At 37.6% G+C, this 24,301-nt stretch overlaps 1 protein-coding gene across 1 annotated transcript in view; it reads right to left on the bottom strand.

Moving 5' to 3' along the window:
- Positions 1–22,420, bottom strand: part of MYOM2 (myomesin 2) — a 67,114-nt gene extending 44,694 nt beyond the window's left edge. The window contains exons 1-12 of the mRNA XM_010225447.2: positions 22,314–22,420; positions 21,136–21,258; positions 19,371–19,509; positions 19,014–19,171; positions 18,093–18,185; positions 10,136–10,224; positions 10,006–10,056; positions 9,552–9,716; positions 5,558–5,719; positions 3,505–3,646; positions 1,762–1,961; positions 595–648 (exon numbers count right to left, since the gene is read on the bottom strand). Of these exons, the coding sequence (XP_010223749.2) occupies positions 595–648; positions 1,762–1,961; positions 3,505–3,646; positions 5,558–5,719; positions 9,552–9,716; positions 10,006–10,056; positions 10,136–10,224; positions 18,093–18,185; positions 19,014–19,171; positions 19,371–19,509; positions 21,136–21,258; positions 22,314–22,420 (1,483 nt within the window). The remainder of the gene's footprint in view (positions 1–594; positions 649–1,761; positions 1,962–3,504; positions 3,647–5,557; positions 5,720–9,551; positions 9,717–10,005; positions 10,057–10,135; positions 10,225–18,092; positions 18,186–19,013; positions 19,172–19,370; positions 19,510–21,135; positions 21,259–22,313) is intronic.
- Between the last annotated feature and the right edge of the window lie 1,881 nt (positions 22,421–24,301).

The raw sequence follows: 24,301 nt of genomic DNA, 5'->3' as shown, positions 1-24,301 counted from the left end.
TTATCCAGGAATAAAAGAAATCAGTACTTATAGAAGCAACCAAAGATAGAAGAAATTCAGGCTTTAACCCAAGAGCTGGCAGTAATCACCTGAATTCTCCTGAGAAAAAAACAATAGTTAGTCTATTAAACGTCCTCAGTAAAAGTCCCTTTATTTAGACAGATATATTAATTGAAGTATAAGTTGGATTCATTATTTTTAAATAGAAAATTGAAAGATCTTGCTCAAATCATGAAATTATCTTTAACAACCTATTTTTGTCTCCCAGAAGGGTAGGAGGGAGGGAAATGTATCTGATCAAATGCAATGTTCTGCTGCTTTAACACAGTTTATTGCTGGCTGAAGAAAAACATTGAGATGTTTTCAGCACGCAGTGAGAGCAGTGCAGCCAAGAGCTGTCCTTTTTGCAGCTGTCTGTCCTTTTTGACCTTTGCCTTTGCCTTCTGTTCTCTCAGGTTTGCAAGCCAGAATATCTGTCTTTATTTTTATGAAGAATTTATTCACAAAGTCTATTTCTTTTATTTGCCACATTTTTAATTGTATTCTTAAATTCCTAAAATGCAATCGGAACAAAATCATGGAAAATTGACATACCTTCAAGATCATCCTTTCGGATTACGATCTTTCGCCCTTCATCCACATGAACAGCTGTTAACCAAAATATTTGGTTAGTTTCTTGAGCCAATTTGATAAATTTATAAGTTTTGCCAATTACTAGTTACCAGCAGTTAAAGAGCTTTTCCATATCTTTATATACCTCTTGTTTGTAAAACTGTGCTATTAAATCTTTCCAAAGATAGAATCAAGGTTTTACACAGCTTCATTCGATTTCATGAGAAAACTAAGCATGACAGAACTATTTAAAGATGAACTAAATAACAATAATCATGAACACAATTTTCAAGCAAATTGGAGGAAAACTGTAGTATGATTTGACTCTTTTTCATAAAAGTTAGCAATAAATTTTATGGAAACATAACATATTCAACTCAAGTTTTATGAACAAGCTTGAGGCCTGCAATCTTCATAGTGAGTTTAAATCTCCTCTGTATAAAAGAAGCTTTCAAAACAACGGACATGCAAGTATATGATATTTATAGCCTTTATGCTGGAGTTTTGGACAGGGCTAAAGCAACAAGTTTACTTCCCAGAGCAAGTCAGCCTAGTTCATTCATGGGGAAGTTTTCATGAAGGTTCCTTTGCAGAATGCAGTAACTTTGAGCACAAAATGAGTTTTCAGAAGAAACTCATTAAATTTATTTATTCCATCTACTAGCAAAGTCACAGTATCAGAGACCCCCAATCTGTGGCAAGGGAGCTTTGTGCCAGTGGTGGTACTTCCCTTAGCAAAAACTGAGTGGGTAGATGTAAGTATCTCTGCGGTGGTTAATTCGCATGACAAATGCTTTGGACTAAAGTAGACATATTTTATAACTTTCAAAAGTGATTTGATAGCCAATGTGAAAGTTAGTGGGACTTGTGTGCCAATCTCCCAGTAGAAATGATAGAACCTTCCAGGATATACTTTCTGTTTTGAAAATATAATAAGTTTTTATGTTTAAAAGACAAGCAAAACCAGCAACAATTGAGATGGAATCCCCAAGTCCTGACAAATTGTCTGTGTGGATATTGCTATGGCAGCTGTACTCCCTGCCTTGGAATTAGTGAGATAACAATTCATTCATAGGAGGAAGCAATCTTGAATGACCTTGAATGTTTTAATCGCAATATTGAGCACTATTTCTGCCTTGTACAACCTACTTTGTGTTCTCTCCAGGTCAACGGGGTCAAGAGCCGCCACGGGTTCCGAGACACGAGAAGGTCTACTAATGCCCGCGTTGTTCACAGCTCTCACGCGGAATATGTAAGACCGCCCTTCATAGAGACCCGTCACGGGATACTTGCAGATCCTTACAGGAGCATCATTGCACTGGATCCAGTTTTCCAAACCCACCTCACACCTTGGAGTAGCAGAAGACAGCATTTTTCAGTGTTCATTTATCAAAGTCATCCCACGATAAACACACACCGTAGTTACAAGCACCAAGTTAGAGTTCCAAAAGCTATCCCTGCCAAACTGAAGAACTAATCCATACAATTTACTAATGAAAGTAATATTCTTCAGATATCCTTTTCTTTGTAGGAATCTGGTCTCACTGTGCTCATACTTATCCATAATGCAGTTGCAATTTTCTTGAATGTCTTTTGGCTTGCTAACTCCTTCTACTTCCCTTCTGCCAAGTTCTCTTCCTTGTTATATCAAGCACAAGCATCTTTACTTTAAGCACCTATATTTTGCAAAAATTGCAACATTCAGCTCATCTTTTCCATCATTTTCTCATAATATTTTTAAGTAAGCACCTTTGTGCTCTTCTCTTCAACAACAGTTGGGCCACAGGGTGCAAGTGTCACCATGAAGCAGTGATGTCCTCATAGATATCATTTCCTTTGTCTCATATTACTATAAGTTTTTTATGGTGGATAATGCCTTTTGCTCTGACATCACCCAGCAAACTAGGGTCATAATCAAGGTCTCCTAAGCACTGCAGTAATCCAAACAAAATGTCAAAAGGCAGATGTGTAGATTATGGACACAATATGTGAAATGTTCCCACAATCTACACATTGAACCAATTGAATATAAATGGTAGAGTCCTCACAGCCCAGACTAATTTGCCCTTCCTGACAGCCATTCATAAGCCAACATCTTCCAGCAATTTCCAGGCAGTTGTCTCTGAATTAGAACAAATAATAGGGTATTGGAGAGCACCGAGCCATAAATGTTGCTTTTAATGGTAGAGCATTATACATTATTAAAGTACTTCAGTAACCTTATTACTGACTGTCATCTTCAAACATTAAAGATCAGATGTTCAGCTTCAGCTACAGAGGAAAAGCATGTACTTCAGAGGAAGAGATGCAGAATAACTCTGGGATCCCCTGATCCTGAGCTGCCTGTACTGAGCTGAACCCACAGCAACACGCAAATCAGCAGAAGGGGTAAGAACTGCCCTTCTGATTTAAACCACCAGTTCCTGGGAACTTGAGCTTTGAATTCATGGAATATTGATGCTAAGGCAAAAATAAATAGATTAGGTAATAATTTCTATCTTTCAGCTTCTGCAATATCCAATTTAAAGAGACTTAAATTGGATTAATGGATTCTGGCTTCTATAAGTCAAATAGCGCCAGGGCTTGCTCATTCTCCCATTTGCCAAACCGATGTTATTGAACTTTTTTGGCCCCTATTTACTGGGAATGATCTCATTACCCTTGTTAATTTCCAGACTGTGCCCATTTCCTATGAAATTGCTAGATTATCTGGGATAAAACTGTTCCAAGGAGTAGTTTAGTAATATAGCAAAGCAGACAACTGGAGTCCAGTGCCTGGGGTCTGTAAAGATATAACAACACAAATATCAAAAAATAAAAATGGGATTTTTTTTCAGTAGGTAGATGCTTCTAGCAATACACAAAAATAAAAATATCCCAATGTTTACATACTTGTCAACGAAATAGCCAATGACTGGACTCTGGCTGGTTGTGTTTGGTGGTTTCCAAGTAACAATAACATAGTCTCTGTTAGCATCATGGCATTTAATGTCCATTGGGGCTCCTGGTGCTCCCGCAATCAACGCATCTGCATCTGCATCACAAATAAGAACAAATCAGGTTTGATCCTGAATCTTCTGAAATATACAACAAAGACAAAGGGGAAAAATTTCAGTTCACTGTGCTATGCTTTACTATGAGTGAAAGTCCAAAGTTTTCCATGAAGACTAATTCACTGCTCTAATGAATCAAATCTATAACGTCTTTCTCTCTAGACAAATCAGGATGTTCAGGGATATTTTGAAGGCAGAAATATGATTTAGGCATCAAAGACTTGACTAGTCCACATGTTTTTGATAATCTTTTCCTACTAAAAGCTGTATATCAGTAGGCTATTGATCCGCCCAAAATATTAAGCAAAGAAGGAAAGGAAAATAAATCCCTTAAGAAAAAGAAGTTTATAAAGTTTTAGTACATTTTGAGACTCCTTACAATACGACTATGTCTAAATAATGAATATTCTTTCATTAAGTTATCCACATGTGGTTTCATCTGGGAGGAGCTGACTGGTGCGAACTAACAATTGCTAGTCAAGTCTCCTAACAGATAAGGTTTTCTGCCTCAAGGGAAAACCCTTATAGCATGTAAGCATCCTAAATCTTCAGACAGAGTCCAAATTTCTCACTTACTGGGAATCCCTTTGCTGAAATAACCACACAAATGTTTCACATTTGATCTGAACCAAAATCTTCTCAAAATTTTCCTGAAATATCTGCAAGAACCACTGTGGCTCTAGACCCTACTGTGAAGAGACACATGTGCTTTGCCATGCTTTACGTATGTTTCTTGCACTGAATCTGAGGTATCTCAGAGGAGGAACCCCAGGGGACTGAGAACCTTTGCCATACTGCAAAGGGAGTGAGCTGTTAGGAGGCTGGTGCTCAGGATCAGGCCTTGCAACCCTTTGTAGGATATCTTCTCATCTATGGGCCTGACTGCACGCATGAAAACGATGCTGTAACATGAGATTTCAGCCCGTATGAAAAGATGCAAGAAGGTGGCCAGGAGGACGCTACAGATCAGGGAGGACATAGCTTAAGGCCAGTGTCCCATGCATGGAAAGGGATCAAAGAGAGCAAAAATAGACCATAACTGTCTGGAAGAAAAAATCTGCAAGGTAGGTACATTCCACTAAATTTCTAAGAACAAGCTAGAGCTCTTTAGGTTTTCAGATAGTTAGCTCCAATGGCTTCAGTGAAGTTATTCCAGTTTTCTACTACTGAGGATCTTCTCCAAAGTATTTATGAGAGTGGTAGAACTGTTCAGGGAGAGATATTTTAATATTTCAGTAAAAAGGGAAACTAAGTTCTTCCCAGAGGTGCATACAGGAGGTCATTCTTGCTTCTTTGAGATTGCTACATGCAAATGTGAGCTCAGACTCTGACCTCTATTCTATTTTAATATATTTATCTTTGTATCCATCTCTCTTATAAACACTGTATTTCTTTGGTAAGTAAATTTCTTGCTTCCCGTCTTTCCTCTGATTATTGAGCTGGTTTTGTACTGTTAGGAATATTTCTCTTGCTTTTCCTCTGCCTCCTGCTCAGTCCAGGAACGGGACATGGAAATGTCCAGAAAGGCCCACTCCCTATGGAAATCTCCGGAGGAGAAACCATCACAGTAAGCAGAAGTAGGATTCAAGGATGTTTAAACTCTGCCAGATAAAGAAGCTAGTGAAGGAGGAAACAAAATGTTTTTTTCCTTAGATTGATTTCTCTGGTTCTTCGGGAACAAAAATAGTAGCTTCAGAAGGAAACTGCTTTTGAAGCTCTCCACACATATAATGTCACTGTCTCTAGCACAGGCTATACAAAATTAAACAACTATAAAATGCCAAAGTGGTGGATTTCTCTTATGCTTCCTTCATTACAGAGGATTATTTAACAAAACTACCTTTCTTGTTGCTCCTTCTAATTTCTCCTCAAGGAACAAATGAAAACCTTACCTCTGACAAACAGGTATGCGCTGTACTCATTCACCCCACCTCTTGTAACCATACGCAGGGTATATAGACCTTCATCATCTTTGTTCAGATGAGTAAAAGAGAGAGCTGCCTGACCTTCTCCAAAGAATGTCTTTGTCCATTCAGAGTCCTTTATTAGCACATCTGGAAGAGAAAAAACATCAGGCACTGATTTCCCCACTGACCAGAACAGCCAACTTCCTAGTGCCTGTCAGGGACACAGATGGACTCTTACGCCAGCTGCAATCAGTCGTGGTGCATGAGGTGAGACTAAGCTGGATCCATCCAAACTTATTTCATCAGTAAATTTGAGAGAATATGTGGGGCCAACAAGAGAAACAGGACTGAATTCCCTTCACTATCATTTCTAATACACTGCTGGGAAAAAATATTAATCCACATTTCAAAACCATCATGTGAAAACCTGCCATGCACTGTAATAGATGTAGGATGGAACTTTGATTCATTTTTAATAAGTTTTGCTATCTGTTTAGGGTCAAATGTCAGATTACTCGATTTCTTCCTTCAAGTTTAAAGACCAGATTTCTAAAGACTGCTATAAATATGCACTAAATTTATTTCTTCAATGCATGCCTGTTGAGCAGTGAATGAAATTAAATTTGAATTTCTCACAGGTGAGAGGTGGTGACCCATGATTAATGTAAATTAATCTGATTGCCTAGTGAAACCAGAGCAAAAATACGAGCAGAATATTTTATGCTAGTCAAGAGAGTTCCTATCACCTTCTTTCAATAATTGATTAGATTATTTTTGATTTTAACTCTATAAGTCCCATAATAGTTTATTCTAATCAATGCAGCAGAAATGTGTTTAAAAAAGAATAGCTTACTGCTCTAAGTTTTAATAGACTGTGTCTTACTGACACTTATAAGCCAATTTCAACATCTGCTTATGCAATACAGTAGGTAACTGGGAAAAATTGTGTATCTGCTCTGTCCTGTCACTTCTCCGAGGATCTACCAAAGAAGGAATCTAGAAAAGATTAACCTTCAGAGACTCTGTGGCTCAGCCCACTCAGGCTGCTGTCAGATATTTTTTTCCTAAATTGTTACTCTGCTGAAAATTCATATATGGATTTGGAACTTACTATATTTTGAAGCTTTTCATGATTTTAATTGCCCAATTCATGTATTGTGATCTGTTGAAATTTCATCCAAATTCTTCACTCCATATATTTCCCCGTAGGAGTTCCAGTTGTCTTATGCTAGACTCAGTATTTGGGCATACAGGTTTATAATATTTATATTACACTAGAGATCAATGGAAAACTTCTTTTACAAGTTGAACTCACATCTGGGTTGGATATACTTTCCTGAAGTATAATTTCAATATAGCTCTTTCAGTATCTTGAACTGTTCTAAATAAGTGGGCCAAGATTTGTGAATGTAGTACTCATGTTTGTTAGATTTCAAACATTTTCAGTGTATTTTCAGAGTATTTTTCTAAGTGGTGGCCAGTGACAGGAAAAGGGGTAATGGGTATAAATTAAAACACAGGAAATTTAATCTCCATGTGATGAAGAACTTCTTTCCTGTGAGGGTGACAGAGCCCTGGAACAGGCTGCCCAGAGAGCCCGTGGAGTCTCCTTCTCCGGAGATCTTTAAAACCCTCCTGGATGCCACCCTGTGCCATGTGCTCCAGGTGTCCCTGCTGGAGCAGGGGAGTTGGACTAGATGATTTCTAGAGGTCCCTTCCAACCTTAACCATTCTGTGATTCTGTATTTGATTCAAATAACTTATGCATCCCTAGGAGTCTAGTAGACAGGCACTTGTGTGAAGCATACTAGTTCTGGATAAACGCATACTTATCTTGGATATAATTAATAGAAGTAAATTATACTGTTCCATCTGGGGTTTTACTTGCTGTTATTGCATTCATACAAAAATAAAAATCTCAGGAAAAATAAATAAAATGTCTTTAAACAAGAGTAGAATTAAATATTACTTCTCAAGGAATGGTAATTTTAAAGCTCCTACTGTTGAACAAATTATTAACCTTCATATCATTTACATTTATGTATTGCCTCCAGCACTCAGAGACTCAGCACAGGAAATTCAAGTGGATAACAAAAGTTCATACTGCATGAATTCCTGCTATGTTTCTGAAGAAGTTCTGCTTGTTGATGCACACATGCACTATAATCCGTGTATGTTCAGTGATGGATAATTTTAAGCTTCTTCATGTCATTCTGTTTCTAATAATATCTATAGCATAATGGGACAAAAGCCTTTCTAATTTGAGTCACAAACAAAAATCTATTTGCCTTCAAAGAGAACATATTTCCATCTCCAGTTTTCACAGAGAAGATAGTGTTATGTTAAATAGAACAAACATAGAGAGTAGAGTATTACATATCAAGAAGAAATTTCATATCATAACTGAAAGGGCCAAAAGCTCCTTTTGACAGCTAACTAGAACAATTCTCACAATTCTCAGATAAGAGAATTATTATATCTCAGATAAGAGAATTCTCAGATAAGAGAAGATGCCCAGTAAGAGACCAAATAATGGTACCACTGAAACAGGAAGGTCACCTCCGTATCTACTATTTAGCTCAATTCACTGAAGTACTTAGTTTTATGTTTCAAGACCTCTTCTCTGTGATGAACAAACAATATTCTTGCAGAGCCATCCACCAGGCTTTAGAATACGCTTGAATGAAGAAGTGCTTTGGTACTTCCAGCTAAAATTGTTCTATTTATTTGGCATGGCATAATTTTCCAATGACAAAGCATGGAAAGAAAGCAATGCACAAACATAGCACTTGCAGAACAGTAAAAAATCTTGCATTCCTGGCCTTGCTCCAAGAAATATTTCTGTATTTTAAATGAAACACATTTTAATATAAAATTCACAATAAATAGTAGAGCGAGATATGGAAATGGAGGCCCACATCTCATTAATTTACTACTCTGCGAATACCCTGCAGCTCAGTGGTCACAGCATTCGCCTAGGAAGCAGGTTCAAATCTGGGAAGTGAGTTTGCATCTCCATCTAGTGAGTAAATTTTTATAATCATTGTATTATTAGAAAGCACAGGATCACTTCCTCCTTTGTAACTGTGTGCTCAAGAAAGAGTTGACCAAGTCCCCCAGTTTGAAGAGAGTTCAATTGGAGTTAGTTATTTGTTGTAGGTAGCTTTGAAAGCCTTATATTCTAAGCCAAACCTCTCTCCTCAATGTTTGATTCTTAATTTTCCAGTTAGCTTCTGTTTTGTGTGCTAACCTTTGTAGATATTACTCAGCTTTTAGCTTTTCCCTTGCATTGAATAGAACACTTAGAAATCTAACATGGATCAATGATTACACAATTACATATCTAATACACAGGAGCAGCAACATTTACTGATTTGCTCAGTCCATTAAAGAAAAAGCTTTACGTAGTTCTTATAACATGTTTAGCTATAAGAGCTTTTCCTGATTCCAAGTGAGGAATATTAAGTTGCAAAGTTACATGAAAAACAACTGTAGGTAAGTATCATAGCCAACGTCCCCCACTCAGCTACAGAAATATACAGTGGGAAGAGTGGCTGGAGGTGGAAATCTTCAGGAACACAATCATGTTTTTGGCATGAAGACCTGTGTTTCAAATCTTCACAGATCTTAGATGCTCCAATACAGTAACAGTTCTATTGCCCCAAAGCCTTGTGAGGTTTATTCTGCCCACAAATAGCAACACAGGTTCTCAAAAATGAGCATAGATTAAGTCATCTTTTTTGAACTCTTCACCCTCTGAACTGTGTCCTTTTCCTCCATTACCTGTAGCTATCATGTCATATACTTCTTCCACTTCCATAAATGTGGCAATTAGGATAAGTCTCCCTAATAGTAGGGGGTATTATTCAGCCAAGATAATTGTAATAGGTAAATATGAATTTCCACGAAGCTTTCAAGGAAAGATAGTATGTACCAAAAAAAAAAAAAAAAAAGGTCCTCAGAAGAAAAAAAATCTTACCATCTCGATACCACTCAGCACGAGGTCTTAGTCTTTTCAGTTCTGGGGTAATCAGCATGGAACATTTAAGGGTTAGTGTTTCACCTTCAGTTGCAAAGGTGACTCCAAATTTCTCCAGAAACTGGACATCAATATGGGTGAAGCAAACGTCATATGACAGGGGCACTACAAAACAGAATACCAAAACATTCCTGAGTAAAATACACTTGGAACCAACAGATTATTGTCTAATTTGAACAGGAGATGGAGCTCTCATACTTTATGCTGATCTAGAAATGCAGCTTGGAAATTAAAAGCATCTGGACATTTTCTATTGTGATTGAATGTTTAGAGAGCAAAGCCAGAAGCAACAAGCTATATCCAATTTTCTAAACTGAAGAACATGACTATGACTGATCAGTGATAAAAGTACATAAACTATCTAAGAAAAAAAAGGGAAAAAAACCATGCTTACAGTGGAAAGGCATTATCCCCGCCGGGTGAGGCTCTTCATCCTCTCTGAACCCTATAAAACACAGACAGCAAAGAGTCAACAAAATGAGCACAGCATTTATTTCTCGCTTTAATCACAAAGCAGGACTTACTTCTCACAATCACAGCACAATTACTTGATGCCTGCCCATGGACATTTGTTGCCACTGCTGAATAGGTAGCAGAATCATCAAAATCTGCTCTGAAAAGGAGAAGGAGGAAGACAGAGGACTATGTCAATACAAACAATGCTCATAAGGTCATAATGACTGATATTACACAGGACAATATGCCAAACCCAAGTAAAGCATGTAAACTTTCTGCTGGCCTCACACAGGACAAAAAACTGATAAAAGATCATCAGAAAGTTGATACTGGTTTTGCTGCAGTTTCATCACAGAAGTAGGGCAGGTTGCATTAACTTGAGCAAAGTGGAAATGAACTCTCCTTTCTGCAGCAATTGCAAGTAGGCAGCTACTGTCATTTGCTGCTTTTCTCATACCTCTTAGGCAGTCCAGAGGAAATGATACAAGAACAGGGAATCTAACCTAGATTGTTAATTAGGCAAAAACAGTTGGACTTCAGGGTGTTTTTTGTTTCTTAGTAAGAAAAGCAATAGGAAAAAATGTTTATTATGTAAGGACAATACAATACAAAATGAAACAAAAAATAATTGCTTCTTTATGCAATATAGGGATTTCTGATAGAATATCTCACTTGCTATATACTTCCTTGAAAAGAAAGTTACATTAACAGTTATAAAGACTAATGTTAAGATTTAAGTGAAAACAATTCTTTAATCCATGGGGGTTATCTTGGCATAAAATCGAGGTAAAGGGAAGGAAACTAACTCTGTGTGAATTTTTTTTTTCTTTTTGGTTATTTAAATTATCCTTTGAAGTAACTTATCTGATATGTTTATAATTAACCACTGACTAGAAAAGATTTAAAATATTTTGGGCTTTCTTTTGGTAATAAGTAGATTTGGTTGGAATGAGATATCATCAATTATGTTGAAACAACTTAGTACAACGGAAGAAAAAAATTGAAAAGCTAGAATATTTCAAAAAGAATATTTCAATTGATAAAAGTACTAAACACTCCAATATGAAAAATAAAAACACTCTGAATGAAAAATAAACTTTTTATTTGCCCCTATTCAAAATTTTTTCAACTTTTCCATTAACCAGCTGTTCAGACATATGTTTGTGTCACACAAAATTGGGGATTTTTTAAAATTTATTTCCTGGGATTTCTGTTAGATTGGGCAGTCAGTTATTCACAAACTGTTAATAGAAACACACACAATTGAATCCTGCTTCTGTGAGGTTCCAGTGCATTTACTGGAGGCTACTCAGGAACTGCCAGTGGTAAGCTGTAGTGCTCTGCACCATGCACTCAGCTGCTCTCAGAATGAATTTGTATCTTCTAGGAAACTGCCAGATGAAAGGGGTGAAATTATGGCTGCATTTGTCTTCTAAGAGGTTATATATCCCAGGTGTGAAAGAAGAAATAATATCTGAAATTTTTTCATGTAAATTGCATAACAGGATGCTGATTTTGTGGTATATGACACCAGTGACAGGTTCATCAGACATCTGCCTTTCAGCCCATGAATATATTCTGGACAGTGTCATACCACAGAAATGTTGCCATCTGTTCTGTGATGCCTAAAACAACTTGCTGAAAGGTGTGTTAAGATGAGTTTTATCTTTTCAAACATACAGGCCTCATAGCTCCTCCTAGAGGCAAAGCTTAGTCACACATTTCTCAGAATAAAGTTGTAAAATACAAGACTATAAATCAACTAATTATCAAAGCCTCAGCGGTAAGTCCCAAGATTAGCACACTTAACTAACCAAGCATGCAGGAGGGTGTGAAGTCCTTGAGTGTCTTACTATAGTCTGGACAAAGTAATTCTTAAAAAAAAAAAAAAAAGACGAAATACTAGACTAGATTTTTTTTCCTTTTTTTTTTTTGTTTTAGAAAGGATTTTGAAATGTCAGTCACAATCTATATGCATCTTATTTGATTACCGACTCGCTGAAAAGCTATCTAACTATCTGAGTTGACAACAATTATTTCCACTAAGTTTTTAAAAATGAGGAGGTTTTTTTTCATATCCAACTATTATTATTATTTTTTATTCCTTGAGGCACACAGCAATGTCTGTGTATTTAAATTAGTCTAATTCATATACTCCTCTCTGCCTACTCCAATGCCTCCCTCTAATGGAACAAGCTGACACCAATCTCAGCATCTCAAAAGTCTTCACAAGAAGGGGCACTGCAGTATAGACTGTAGTGGAGCTCTACAGAATTCAAGACATTCTACATCTATTTTTAAAGCATGATATATAAATATATTATACACTATGTATTTTAAAATATATATTACATACTACATATTAAATGCTATATTACTTATTACGCATTATATATAATAAGACACAGTATATGTTTATAAACTGAAACAGTGCCAAGAAATGTGCACAAATACAAATATAAAACAACAGGAACAATCAATGGGAACTGGCTTTTGTATGAATCATGTAGAATTCAGGATTAAAAGTGTGTTTTATGTGTAACCACAAAGTGGCATAGAAATAATCAGGAACCTCAAAAAATGCAGTTTGGAAACCAATGGGAAGCCCAAGCCACTGGAGCACTTTTAGAGCTGTAAGTTTGAGAATTTTGGAGGTGGATGAGCTACAGTTTGGAGGTGAAGAGTTGCACCCAGGATAAGCACACAGAATGTCAGGCACCTGATGAACTTTTCAAACTGATCCATAGTGGGGGTGTGCTCAGTGCCTTTCCCATACCCTTGCTTTCTCGTAAGCAACAGCAAAACACATCTCTTCAGAAGGTTTTCCCATTTCTGAGGGTCTCCAAGGCAGAGAAAAACAAAATATAAAATCACAAAAATCATTAGATCAAACAGGATGTTTCTTTAGTAGCTTAAGTCCAAAAGCAGCAATTTGACAGAAATTATCTGGAATAATGAGAATAGTGATGGAATGAGAACTACTTTCCTCAGGAAGAAGAAGAGAAAGATGAAACTGCCTGGTCAAACTACTGGTCAGACTACTGACCACATTCTTAGAGCCTCCTTTCATTTTAAGAAGAGAAACAAGGTGGTTAGTGTTGTTATAAACACATGTAACACAGTTTAGGCATTTTCTGCTATTTAAGAAGTTGCACATGCTGAAGAAAGCTGGAAAGGATGTCCAGTTACATCAAGTCCTGAGTATTCTCTGGTGTCAGCCAATACTCGTACTGAGGATTATCCAGGAAACTATCTGCTTTCCTGTATGCAAAAAAACCTCCAGATTTCCTAAACTGCACTGCAAAGAGCATTGATTCAAGACCATTAAAAACTATTTTTAATGTACCCAGGAGACCAGATGTGGTTTCTCCAATGGTTATTCTTGTATCGTGATGGAGAATGCGTTTTCTGGCCTTCACAAAGGTCAGACAAAATTTGCATAGCGTGCGTTTGGATACCATGAAGCATGAGTGCCCAGCTGTATCTGTCCCAAGACACTAGTACTTTTTGTGAAACTTAAATTGCCCTGAATCCACATAAGTCTCTGAAGTGCTAATGTTTGTATGGGGAATATTCCCCAGGCAGATACTCCTGTTTAAAATGCATGTATTCATCCCTATGCCTGCTGGAGATTAAAACACAGAAGTTAGGAGTGAAATAACTTCTTTTTTTTTTTTCCTTTTTTTTTTTTTTTCCTGAATTGGAATGCAATTCAGCCAGTGTCCAGAACAAGAAGCAGAGTGTAGTAAATTATATAGAGTTCAAACTGCATCCTTTGAATTCAGATGATAAAATTATCTTCAGTACTATGGTTATATGACAGCAAAATGCAGAAGTGCTTTCTAGAACTCCTGTCTTATAAGCATGGTCAAAATTTGACTGTCCTTTTATTGTTTTGTTTATTTGCTTACATACTTGTTAATTTTCACCAAAGGTGGGAGCCCCTGAGAGGCGCTGGCAACCCCAAGATCCCAAACCCCCCAAACACAGACCACAAGAATTGCAAGGGACAGCAGACACTGACTGATAGCTCAGGTCACCGACCTAATCATTTCAATGCAGTAAGGATGGAAGAAGGGAAATAAATAGCTGTGATATCTGTACACACACTGCACCCCCAAGAAGTCCTGGGACCTGTAGTTTATCATCACCCCATCTGCCCCACGCAGCCTGAAGGCTCTGCCTGCTAAACCAGAGCTGCCTCTGGTCTCACCACTCTGTCCTGCCTCCTCCTGATGCAAGAGATTCAGCAGGACTCCCCCTCTGCATCTCCAGGTTGAATCATTTCAAGCCTTTTATGCCTAATCAAACTAAAATAATCATGTACCGACTGCACAGGTCATCTGTTAATTGAGAACAGTTAGGAAAGATGTTTCATCCAGATTTTAAGCCTTTTCCTTAGAAGAAGGCTGACATTTCTTTGGAGCCAAACAGTGTCTACCAGCAGCAAGTACTACACTGCACTCTGCTGGCTTTGCCATGCATTTTTGCTGATGCAAACACAAACCTTTCCCTGCTGCGATTAGAGGCACCTCTTAACTGGCGACTTAATGAAATAGGAAAGGAGGAAGGCCCTAATAAGAGATAAAACTTTGCCAGACTTTAAGCTGTGCATTTTTGGCACTGTGCAGCCACATGGACAGAGCTTTGGAAAATCAAACTTCCTTCTCTGCTTATTCCACCATTTCACCCTCTTCAGCTCCCATCAGCTCACTGAGGGCGAAGAGACACCCAGAAGACAGAGCTGTCTCTTCTGTGCCCCAGCACCGTGTCAGAAAACACAACATAACTCTTTACTGTTTCATTGAGACAAGAGAGTCATTTAAACAGTCATTTGGCTTTACTATCAGCAAGTAGAATAGATTAGGCATAATGATCACAAAAAAATGTTGCTAAACAATTAGCATCAACTGCGTGCTACTTTTAAGTACTTTTTAAGTAGTAGGATAGACATTAATTCACAATATATCCCTTAGTCGAGCTACAAGTCATCAGGGCATCTTCATCTTGCTGATGCCTTGATCAGGACATCTTTATCTCTGCTATAGAAAACTTTTCTTATACTAGGTGACCATCCATAATTAAATTAGGTGGGGTAAAGAGACACAAGTTAAACAAATCCTCATTTTCTCAGACATGTATCAGTCATTTCAACTATCAGTAGCTTTTCTTAAAGGACTCCTTTCAGTCTCCTCTCAATCATCCATCAGAAATGAGAAAAAAAAAACCACACATTGTCATTGACATTGTCACAGTGCAGGCTAGAAATGTGTCTGCCGCTCTCCCTGTCAGAGGTGCAAAAAGTACAAAGGAAACTTCATATACTTTTTCTTTACTATCCAAAGGAGACCTTGAGTCCAAGCTTCCATCTGAGGAAATCTCAAATAATACTTGAAGAAGCAAAAAAGCTTCAGTAAATGATAATGATAGTGTTGAAAGAATGCAGACAATGTAGTAAATTGAGCACTAGACTCAAAATCATAAAAACATGAAACATGGAAATGAAAATGATCTTGTTGTTCTGTAGGCTTATGAACCCTGCAAGACAGCAAATGGGGGGATGAAGTTGTGTCCAGCTACCACTTTAAGATGACAAGGTGACGTTCTAGATTTGATGCCTCAAGAATTTTTCCACTGGGATCAAAGAATCCTCATAGGAATAAATATCACACTTGCATCAGAAGGAAAAGTTCACTCCCTTAGCGCCACCGAAGCACCAAGAAGGTAGCCAAGACATTCCAAGGCCATTTTGAGTGGCTGCGGATCAGATGACATTCAGCTCAGCACTTTGGTATGAACAGCTGAGAAGAGCACAGAAGTGGATAGGCAGAAAATCCTAACTGTTTGAGTTCCAGAAAAAAAATAACTTTACAGATATCGATATATATAGACATATAGAGATATGTATGGAAAACAGATATTTGAGAAGTTATGTGATATATGTTTATATACAAACCATTAAGAATATATATACCATATTTTTATATATATATATATATATATATACTTTTAGTGTATATATATATACACACACTAAAAAAAAATGCATTCTTTGTTTTGAAATACAAGGAACATCCAACAACAATAATAAAAAGCACTGTCAAAATGTTCTTGCATTTCCTGAATGTTGATTTTCTGTCTTTCAAGATGCAGTCCATGCTCAAGTTTTAGAATAAAATAGAGTGGTAGTAAAACAATAGTAAATAAATCATGATTCTGGGCCTATGATCCCCCTGATATTTTTTTAAGAAAAGAAAGAAAACCTGTCAGAGAGCAGCTGGGTGTCTTTAGTTGGGAAAAAAAAAAAAAAAAAGGCAGACAATGACGGACAGAAGGAAAGAGGAGCAAAGCAAGCATCTCGGAAGATGGCAGTTGGGTTGAACATGACTCAGAACATGAGACTATGTACAGATCTGGGCCTTGTACAGGTAAATGCCAGTGGGTGAGTATGGGTGGGTGTGAGAATATGAGTGGGTGTCAATAAATGATCCTGTGTTGTGTCTGCATAAGCACTGTAGGGTCTGAACACTTGTGAAACTCGTTGTGGACAGTGTCTACGTGTCTGTGATGACTATCACAGGAAAGAGCAAAAAGTCATCAGAGGATATGAGCCATTAGCACCCTTCAGCAGTAGCCATAGATGTTCGAAAAGCCAGCCAGAAGCATCCACACTGCTTCTTCTTTCTGCAAAATGCTATTTACTCATGTCACAAAGGAAGTATGTGTAGAATGCACTAGGTGCCCTCACCAAGCGTGAACATGAACCGAGGGAGAGGAGTGCAAGCACAGCCACTCACTGTCAGGACGTCACCTACATCTCATCTCCCAGCTGCCTCTCCCATCCAGACAGAGATGTGAGCTTTCGCTCACCCTGCTGCAAAGGAGAGGATTGCAGGGAGGACAGTCTGCTTATGGTTTTTATCTTTCTAAGGGGCGGTGCTAAGATATCTCTTAGCAATGATTAATCTTAGTATGAGCATGAGATGAAGATCACTCAAGCAGCAACAGACTGGTTGTTGCAACCAGCTTCTAAGTTGGTATATGCACGTTTCATCCCCAGGCAAACCATGAAAAGGTGGAGAGTTATGATGGACTTCCTTTCAGGATGACAGATCCAAAGAGTCTTTTCCAGAAGCAGAAGGAATGATGCACTGCTCTAATGTGCAGGGCTCTTTCCACTGTTGGCAGGTAGAGGTGGGTAGAAGATGACATATTTGGTTAGCCAGATCTTAGATACAAATATGCCAGCTGCTTGAGCACAACCATTGCTCATGCTCTGGAGAAGTTATGTTAATAATAATATTTTTCTGTCTGTGTCTCTACACTAAATATGAAGTAAAGTTATTTCACCATTTTTCTTTAAGTCTTTTGATTTAAAAAATCTCGTACTGTGTCACATTTAACATGCATTTTTTCCATTGTCTAGGACAGATTAGGATAATTTTAGGGAAGCTGGTGTGCCCAGTCTTCTTCTGCACCACAAGATTAACACGGTTTTATAAAACACATTTGTGTTGTAAAACACAAAAATTAAAACTTTCTAAAGTAATCATTTTCAATTTTGGGAAACAGAAAATGGAGATCAAAAAGTAAACACAACATACCTACCATATAATAAAAAAACTGACGATTTCATATTCTTGCCATGATCGGCTAAAAAAATTCTTACCTTAAATAACCTGGGAAGAACATAAGTTATACAGATAATTCTCCACTTTGACTGTCAAAGAGAGAAACTTTTAATAAAAAAGGAACTGCTTCTTTTAGTTACTTACCTCTATTTTGCTATCTACTTACAGATGGCTAAAATTGGGGCTAAACATAGAAATATATATTTTTTTATTTTATTGATCTAATATCAAATATTCAGTGAACTTTCTCTGTCCTGAATATGAGTACCAATAGACCAGAAGCTAAATGGATTGAATTTAACAACTCTCAGCCGTTGTATGACTTTTCAATTATATGATAGCAAATATTTTGTATAGAGTATAAAAACATTTTATATACAGCAGAATGCTCTACCTGTGTATATGCAATACATGTACTCCAAATTTGCTCTCAATTCTGTACTTTCCTGGATCACTTGCAGGGGAAATCAGTTCTTCATTTTTATACCTGACAACAACCACACAAAAAAAAAAAAAAACCTCTTTAATAGCAGCTATTATTCACTGTGATAATTAAGTAAATCAATTTTTTACATCCAGATATCGCTTATTGTCATCTGAAAATGACACTCCCTCTGAAAATACTCTCTAATGGAACAGAGTATTTTCCAGTATGCATGGAACCACGAAGTCAAAGGAACAAACCAGGGACCTGCTCCCAAACCAGGGAGCGCACAGTGAAGCAGGGAGAGTGACCTGAACTTTCCAGTTCAACAGCCCTGAAACAAGCTGGGAAGCATAATCCATCTTAGATTACAGTACCGTACTTCAGCTCAAAAAAGGAAAGCAGCAATGAAATTGTGTCTCAGGTTAGACGTTCACAGTTCTCCAGAGGAAAGGAGGGCAGCCTCAGGGACTTTACACTCAAAGAAGGGATACCCTAACAGGACCCAATACAACATGAATGTGGGTCCTGCCCATGACAGCAATGGTGCTGTGCAAGTTTGCCCAGACTGAGCGACAAGCCCGTAAGCATGGCACAATTTGTCATTTGCTATTTCATCATGGAAACGATGGATAAAAAACACTGGAGTTGCTCCCAGTGTGCTTCCAGAAATATTCAAGTTTGCCTCTCCCACTACACAGGGCCATTCAGCAGTGTCCTCCCAACACTTCCACTGCAGTATCAACTGCTGTGATCCTGAACATCTGTGGGGATTATAAATGGGTTTTAGCATAGCCATTGTATATGTGACACTCATCAGTTATGCCATAACTTTCAAATGAAAAAAGCTTAGCAACATTTTTCAAGGCCTGGATAAGGCCAATCCCTTACCATTGTACAACAGGGGTGGGAAATCCTTGTACAGTGAGGCATAGACTCACAGACATCTTTTCCCAGACCGTGTGAGACCTCAGGCGCACCAGAATTTCAGGAGCTCGACTTATGCTTTCCTCGATAGCATGTCTTTCCAGGGCCATATTTTCTTCTACCTGCGGAAAATAGAACAGAAATGAAGACAGGCAAAGAAAAGAAATGTCTAGCATCAGACTCTAAAATTTACTCTTAAATCCACAGGATTAAAAAATGTGAAATTACTTGTTGTGCTTGAAACACACACCTAAATCTAATCTGATATTTTTTATCTAATAATTCTGCTTGCATAAGAAAAAAAGTTGGTCAGCACCATACCATCCTTTGTATAGCAAGTCTGTCCAGCTGTTCTCTAGCACGGTGCCTGGCTGTATGAACCTCTTTCTCTAAAGCAGACAACTCACTGGCAAACCGGATCCTTTTCTCATCACTTACATGTGACTTTTGCTCATGAGTTCTGTAGGACAAGAAAGAAACCAGGCAAGAGAAGTCAAAAATGAATCTCATCACTCATACACAGTAGGCAAATAAAGGCTCTGAAATACTATCAATAGCATGTAAAATATATTTTAGAAATTATTTTAGTGTCTCTGCCTATCCTAATAAGCACCTGAAATGAAATTTACTTTCCTTTTGCTTTTTCCCCAATATGTGTAGGTCCATGTTTTTAGACTTGAAAATTGGTATGGTTCCTATGACACAGTACCCTGCAGTCCTAGTCCTAGTCATCAGGATCAAGAATCTGGCTAGCATCCCTCTGAATCCTGATTTCCCTTCCCAGAGAAAGCATGGAGCAGGAGAGTGAAGGCATGTTCTGTACATACCTCACACCTAGAAATGTTCCGCACCTCGCTCCCCTTTGCTCACATCATACCTTTGGATCTAGCACTGCGAAGCACCGTATTTAGCTCCGTGGGCTCTATCACCTGTCCTCTCCTGAAAGGTATAGACCATGGAGCTCACCAATACTTGGGGAACTGCTGCATGCAGAAAAGCTGTTCTTGCATAAGAGTGGGTGAAAAGTATTGTCAAAACTGCCAGGAGGGAAAAAAAAAAAAAGCTTTTGAGAACCTATAGGCTTTCAAAAGTGCTAGTGAGCAACTCTGGGGAACAGTGAGGAAACACTGATTGCACAGATTTTTCAGAATTCTTAAGAAAATCTCATTCAGGAGGAGCTGGCCAAGAGTCTTTCATTTGTGCTGATTCAGCAAGCAGCCTATACTACTCATTGTTTTGCCAACAGGGTGAAGAAAGGAGCTGAATATATGAAATTTCTCATAATTGTTATTATAGAACATGACAAGATTCTTAAGGTATAACCCAACATGCTCTGAGGAAAGCATGAAGACTTACATGACCTTTACTGAACTGTAATTGAGGCTATTATTTGTTGGGGGGTAGGATTCTTTTTTTAAAAAAATGATGGCGGTTAAAACAGTTTCAAAAGCAACAGATTAGGCAAATGAGTTTGATTTTCCTGGAACATCCAGTTTCTAGTTTCAAAACAAAACAGCAGAAACTTATGAATGTGTATGATGCTATCTATATGTTCTCTAGAAAGGAGAACAAAATTCTTCCTTGTAGAGTATCTTGACTATGTCTTCAGTGCAGTCACTGAAGAGCATGGTAGAGAAGAAACATGCAGATTCACTAACAGGAACATTGTTGTCAACACATTTAATATAGGACTTCGTATCAGGGCTGTAATTGAGAAGTGACAGTAAGCCCTCTTGATATAAGAGAAACAAGTCAAAATGTTTAAACTGATCTCATCCCAAAATACAGAAGTAATGGGGCAAATTTGTCTGAAAATTAGTTTTGGATTCTATGTAATTTCCAATTTCTTTTGGATTTAAAGCTGTTTTCAAGGGTCAAACTGGGCAGTGGGGAAGCAACTCTGGGATGAAACATGAGATTGAAAGTGACACTCAATCATTTAGTATTCCAGCCAAAATAGATTAGTGAATAACAGTGCTGGGGAAGCCTCCAGTCTTGTCGACTTTGGAAAGAGTCCTGGCAAAACACTGATACTAAATGGGATCAGAGCCACCACATGGATCAGAGGGGACCAACAGAGCTTTACCTTTTCCTGGATTCTTGCATTGCTTCATGAGCCAAGGTACGTGCCCTCCTGGCACACAGTCTACATGTTGTTTTTCCCAAGCTGCCAGATGATTCGTAATAGGCAGCCTGTCTGGAAGCAGCCCTTCAAACATACATATAAAAAAAAGTATTGTTATATCCTAGCAATTGTGGTAAAAAAAGAACTCACAAAAGTCAAAGAAATTACTTTAAGTGAGCCAAATGCCAGGATTGAGCACTGTTCATCGAGAAACATCCTCTATTCCTCACTAAATGCCCTGCTACCAGCGTGTTCCACTTCTCACTTCTCCCTCAGAGGCTAAATGCCCCTCATCAGTAACTAGGGGTCAGTAGTCATTTTTTGTCATTCAGTTCTATTATTAAAGTCATATTCAACCAGTATCCAATTCTTTAGTGATAAGTTACCATTTCAGTGAAGCATGAAGGTACCAGCCCATCTATAATACAAAAGATACAGAATCCTCCTAACAACATCTAAATATACCTACCTTTTGTAAGCTTCACATAACCATCCTCATAAATTCTCCTTTTTCATACAGAAAAGCACATGAGTGTCTGAAGATCAATAAAGCAAAGGTCTGGGACCAAAGTACCGGTTAATTCCAGCTCACACCAGTAAGGTGCAATTAGGTAATTATTCTCCTTGAATAACCAAGGGAGATGACAGTGACTCTTAAACAACTCAAAGTTTCAGTCTGCGATACAAAGAACCTGGATCTTGTGGATACAATTCTGAGTTTTTAAATTAGGGAAATTAAAACTTTTCTAAGGAAAAAAAAAAGAAGAAAAAAAAAAGAAATTGAATAACAGAAACCATAATTTGGAGTAGCCAAGTTCAGGACAAGGAACGGTCTCATAACATACAGGGAGAACATTGCTTCTGTGATTTAAGATAAAATTCCCATTATTTTTGTTAAATCAGAATGAGTTTTAACCCTCATCTAAAAGAAGGAATTTCCAACCCGGAGGTAGTAAACAGAAAGGATCTTCAGCTAAAAGATCTGGGTAGGTGAGTTGTTGCAAAGCTAGAAAGTCTTACTGTGCTGCTAAAAGACGTTTTGGGCAGGGGGGCACCTATAAATATCGAATACTTCTGAAAGCTGATTAGCCCAAATAGAAACCTCTCTGTGCTACATTTGTAAGATAAGTAGTACTTACTTTCTTGCTGCATATTCTTCAAGTACGTATCTTGTCTGAATGTTGCGATAGGACTGATCAAAGTGCTTGTGCCTCCTCTGGTAAAATGGCACTGCTAGTGATGACATGGCTCAGTTTGTTTCAAACAGCAATTCCTATAAGCAATAAAATAGCATTTACCAACATATATATGCTGTTAACACCTCCTTAGAAATCTCCATGGATGAAAATCCCGCAGCTTTTGGAGTATTTAGGGGCAATTCAGTGCTTTGTTCTTCCAACTTTTTATTAGGTACCCTGTAACTTAAGGTTACTGTTTCTGGACTAGTTCATCATAAGAATAAAATAAAATAAAATAAAATAAAATAAAATAAAATAAAATAAAATAAAATAAAATAAAATAAAATAAAATAAAATAAAATAAAATAAAATAAAATAAAATAAAATAAAAATAAAGAGATGGCATTCACCAGCTCTTGCAGAAGCTAGTTGAAGATCTGAAGATTTTGTTCAAAGCTCTTGTCAGAGCTATTGATTAGATGAGACAAATCTGACACTTTCAAGCTTTCCTCCTGAGTTATTTTTTCTAGAACTCCAATAATTCTGGTTCTCCTCCTGTTAATTTTCTTCAAAGCATGGCATTTGGCTAGAAGGTGCTCAGAAACTTTCAGGGGTCTCCCTGAAGTATGTGAGTGATTTCACTGATGGCACGTTTCCCAGGGAGCCACAGTTAAGCAAATTCCCAAGCATGGAGTTAAAATAAGACAGAGGCACTATCCAAATCTGCTTATTTGAAATACACACTGACAATCTTTTGCACAAGTAGAGATGTGGCCAGCCATGCCCTGGCTTGGTGCCTGCTTCTGTATATATAGTCTACTTTTATGTGCCATTACCAGCAGATACGGAATTCTTTATTTCTAGGCCACTTGCAACCAAGTGTTTGGGAAGAATTGCAGTGGGCTACCAGCAAGCGGCATGCTCCCCAAGAGATGGAAAGAAGCAGTTCCCCCATACAAAGCTTATAAAAACAGCTTGTGCCAAATCCAGCAAATAAAATCCCCCCAGTGAAACCTAGTTTCCTCCTGAAATGTAAGGGAAGTGCTCCGGCTAGTACATTCCCAGGTGGGATGCAGGCTGGCAGCTCCACCCCAGCAAAGGTTTGCCTTTGAGCAGTGCATACCAAGCAAGGTCACCTAACGGGGGAAAAGGGGAGGACAGCCATCCTCATCGGTCACCATATCCACTGCAGGGCCTGCCTATGAGTAAAAGCATTAGAATGACACCGACCACTTGCATTTCAAAGTCCCATAAGAAGTAGGCTGCTTCATGACATATAAAATGCAAAACTCAAAGGGATTTGAACAGAAATCTTATAAACTGATAAAGATACAATGTAAGCTCCTCTTACTTAATGTCAAAGGCAGTGTTACTGACAGATTTTAATCGATGTTCTATTTCATATCGTATAGGTAGAGACTTGCACTTTGGGAAATAGAAAAAAAGAAAAAAAAAGGATGGGTTGTTAAATCCCAATCAGTTTTAATAAAATGAGATTTGGTTAAAATTTGTAAAAATCAGTCAATACTTTGTGAACTTTTTAATTGTCAACTTTCAAATTGCAAAGACCTTTTTGGTTTCACTTATCACTTCTTATTGTAGTAAAAGTACATGCAATAAATTTAGTGCAATAAAAAAATTAGGTTTTTTAGTTTTTGAAATTAGGTTTCTAAGTGTTTACTGCTTATTTTGAAAGCAATGCTTTCTGTTATAGTATGGACTTACAATTACTATCTCATGATTTGAAAAATACCACTTTGAGATTGGGAATAGCAATAAAAATGGTGAAGAATTACAGACATTTTCATGACTTTTTCATGAACTTTTAAATTGTGACTTTTTAATGTACTACCAGATATACTGTATCTGCAAAAAATATATATATTTCATATGTTTCATTGTGGCAATTTAATGTACAATTTCTTATTTTATGTTTTTCTTCCTAGGAA

Source organism: Tinamus guttatus, unplaced genomic scaffold (assembly GCF_059628265.1).
Source record: "Tinamus guttatus ecotype Peru unplaced genomic scaffold, ASM5962826v1 Tinamus_guttatus_pri_ptg000383l, whole genome shotgun sequence".
Taxonomy (NCBI): Eukaryota; Metazoa; Chordata; class Aves; order Tinamiformes; family Tinamidae; genus Tinamus; species Tinamus guttatus.
The sequence above is the reverse complement of the archived record's forward strand: the minus strand, read 5'-3'. Positions and strand labels throughout refer to the sequence as shown.